Source organism: Tetrapisispora phaffii, chromosome 12 (assembly GCF_000236905.1).
Source record: "Tetrapisispora phaffii CBS 4417 chromosome 12, complete genome".
Lineage (NCBI taxonomy): Eukaryota > Fungi > Ascomycota > Saccharomycetes > Saccharomycetales > Saccharomycetaceae > Tetrapisispora > Tetrapisispora phaffii.
The window spans coordinates 1-3,724 of NC_016531.1; the positions used below are offsets into that span (position 1 = coordinate 1).

Sequence of the window (3,724 nt, forward strand, 5' to 3'; positions counted from 1 at the left end):
ACTATCCTAACACCCATACCCCCACTATCCTAACACCCATACCCCCCCACTATCCTAACACCCATACCCCCCCACTACTATCCTAACACCCCATACCCCCACTATCCTAACACCCATACCCCCACTAACCTAACACCCATACCCCCACTATCCTACACCCATACCCCCCCACTATCCTAACACCCATACCCCCCACTAATCCTTAACACCCATACCCCCCACTATCCTAACACCCATACCCCCCACTACCTACTATCCTAACACCCATACCCCCCATACCTAACAGCTCTCATTACTCTTAAATCCATCTTTACACCACACCCATCTGCTAATCTTAAACGGCCATAATATTCTTCATCTCCTCAACGTTTATCATCAATACTCTTTCCATCACCATCTATTCTTTCGCCTTCGTTTTCCCATCTAATCCATAACTTAACATTTATCTACCATCACCTGTCTTTCTCTCTTTTCTCTATCATGTTTATTCCTCCCCCCTTCAACCCCCCCATTACCACCTCCACTCCTCAACTATAATCTCTTCTCACTAATTATTAAAAATAACATTATGCCTACTGTTACCCACAGCTTACCATGCGCGCTCGCGCTGTGAAACTTGAAAAACAGGAAAACAGTCGGTCACCATTAACTGTTCTATGACATAAAAGACCAAAGGCTAAACGCAGTAACCTGTAGTTAATGGAAGAGCGCTAACAAAGTGTACATTGTGGAAATACGAGTAATGCCTGAATTCATATTTTGGCTATTGTAACCGACGTAAAACATTAAACCTTACTACTTAAGTTATAGGTAGAAAAGATATGGGGTGTCATATAATTCTGTAGAAATGTGTTAACAAAATTATATTTACTCACTGCAAGACATAAATATATAAAAGGCATGTGTATCAATCATGACACATACATAATCTATATAATGAATATAGAAATAAGACAAGCAATTACAACTCGACTGATTGTATAAATTACTATTACAACAACACTACTAGTAGTATGTCTTCCCAATTACTATCTCAACATAACCACAACCACTCACGTCGCTATCATGGTTGTGAACCTCAGCACATCCACCCATTGCCCCATCCCCATCCCCATCCACTCATCTATCACCATCCATCTAATCTTCAATTCATCTATTCAATCATTATCATCCATCCATCCATAATACTTCTCTTCATCACATCCATCACCACCTGTCTAATCTATCATCCATCCTTTACCCTCACTACCACCATCACAATCATCACCATCGCAATCATCACCATCTAATCACATCAATCCACTACCCGTCACATCCATCTATATAATTCATCTATCTAGTCATATCCATCTATCAAATCACAATCAACCCCATCTATCATCACATCCATCTAACTAATCTACCATTCATCTATTCAATCATCACCATGTATCAATATGTCATTCTTCCCTTCACCATCATCACATATATCATCCATCCATTACCCCCACTACCATCATCACATCCATCACAATCACTCTCCGTCCATCCATATCCTCTCGCCCATCCTCTCACCCGCCCTCCTCGCCTCCACTCCGCGCGCCAAACTTGAAAAACTCAAAAACACGCCCATCGCAAAACCCCGCCTAACACCATCAACCGCTAACAATTCCGACGGTTACACCCCATATCTATATGGCCCTCCTTGCCCGCCCGTCACCACCCTCACCATCGCGATCGCTGTCCACTCGGCTCTCCGTCTCTCTGCTTACCCCGCCTTCCGTCACTTCTATCTCCCAACCATTAACACATCACATGATCAGACCCTCACCCCCCACATCCCATCATCACCGCGCTAACTATTCGTCACAATGCTCAATCAGTTCTTGGACACACGTAACTGACAACACAATTGCAGTAACCACAACCACTCACGTCGCTACCATGTTTGTGAACCTCAGCACGTCCACCCATCGCCCCCATCCCCATCCCCATCTACTCATCTATCCATCCTCACATTCAATAATCACAACACACTCAACTCCCATGTCACTCCAAACCCATCACCTGCCATCCCACCATCATCTGCTCAACCATCTATCAACCATCTATCAACGTTCAACAGCTACTATCGTTACCCGCCTCATCACTCTATTAAACAACACTGCCCATCTCCCAACCGCATCCACTCGCGCTCAGAACCTAAAAATTGAAAACCAAATCAACGCGTCACATGACCGACATCTTATTGATCGTACATAATGATTCCCTACCTCACCACTTCATCCCTGCTCCATTCAGCACACATTCTGGCAAGATTAACCATATTTTGCTCACTGTAATAACTGAACGCTATATATGTTAATAGACAGTGTTATTGACCACAAATGCCACTTGCACTCACTATTCTATTCATATTCATTCTATATCATCCATCCATGATCTCATCTCTACCTCTCACAACTTCAAACGAATACTAGACTTCTTGCAATGAAGAGGATCTAGTTGCACTTATCAATACCATACAATACCAAAATTCATAATTCTATGTTCAATCGTGTTGAGATAGTAACTGGGCGTACTGAGAAGACATAATACTATTAGTATTGTTGTAATAGTAATTGGTACAATTAATCGAGTTGTAATTGCTTCTCTTATTTCGATATATAATTTATATAAAATTACATTTAGACTAAACATAAATGTATAAAATATGAAATCATGTCCTATCTATATGATTTCATTAATTCCATTTCTGTGAGTACAATACGTGTTGAAATCTGAATTCAAGTATTACTCATATTTCAACATAAATTACTGACTCTTAACAATGAATAATCAAATAAAATCTAATATACGACAATAATCAATTAAAATCTAATATACAACAATTTTAAATTGTAAACATTAGCTTGTATAATTATCATATGTTTATATATTAATCATTTTATATAAATCCTTACAGAGAATAGTACTGAATTACAAATTGAAGTATTACCCATTTTTCAACAGTTTAAAATATTATGGATAGTAGATTATGAAACCTCACATTGAGACCATGGTTGAATAGGTAGATATTGCTCATCAGGTGTCAATGATTCTTGATCAAATGGTTCATTGTCAAAACCCCTAAATCTTCCTGATGTCATTGTATCTTTAGCATTATTATTATAAATTTGATATTGATATGCATTGCCACTTTCATCGCCAAGATAGCAACTGACCTGGTGCACTAGCTGTCCCCAGTCATATTGCATGCTTAAAACACCATTTGCAACGTCAACATAGTCACCACTTGCTTCAATTCCACCGCTAGAAAAGTTCTCCATATTATAGCTTTCATCTCTTTTTGAAAAATTCGATGAGCCTTGTTCTGCATGACAAAATCTAGCATACCATCTAGAACTACTGAAGCTCATAGCAGACATCCTGTGAGCTACACCATCGGGCCTTAGCACGTAATGAACTGGGTAACCAGTTTGATCATTGCGAACTACAGATAAGTTAGATTGTAGAACAGTTAATGTAGGTAAGCCTGAAAGCTGTGCCATAGCCGCCGTAATATTTTGTACATTTAAAAGATATTCTGCTGCAAGCTCAGTATCTCGTTTCCGCCAGGCATCATTGATTGATGATAACCATGCACGATCAGCACTATTAATATATTCGTAATTGAAAGCTGCCTTATTGACTGTTGCCATCGTACCAACTGCCGTAGCAACACACCCGGTTACACATCCAGCTT

The 3,724-nt window shown here is 39.8% G+C and overlaps 2 protein-coding genes across 2 annotated transcripts; one reads left to right on the forward strand and one right to left on the reverse strand.

Moving 5' to 3' along the window:
* Nucleotides 1-1,674: 1,674 nt before the first annotated feature.
* TPHA0L00100 (uncharacterized protein) lies at nt 1,675-2,241 on the forward strand (the record flags this gene model as incomplete). The annotated part of the gene is made up of 1 exon (XM_003687756.1): nt 1,675-2,241. The coding sequence occupies one exon, from the start codon at nt 1,675-1,677 to the stop codon at nt 2,239-2,241; it is 567 nt and encodes a 188-aa protein (XP_003687804.1).
* Nucleotides 2,242-3,014: 773 nt separating this feature from the next.
* Nucleotides 3,015-3,680, reverse strand: TPHA0L00110 (uncharacterized protein; the record flags this gene model as incomplete). Its single annotated transcript, XM_003687757.1, has 1 exon — nt 3,015-3,680. One exon carries the CDS (start codon nt 3,678-3,680, stop codon nt 3,015-3,017), a length of 666 nt encoding a protein of 221 aa, XP_003687805.1.
* Nucleotides 3,681-3,724: the final 44 nt, after the last annotated feature.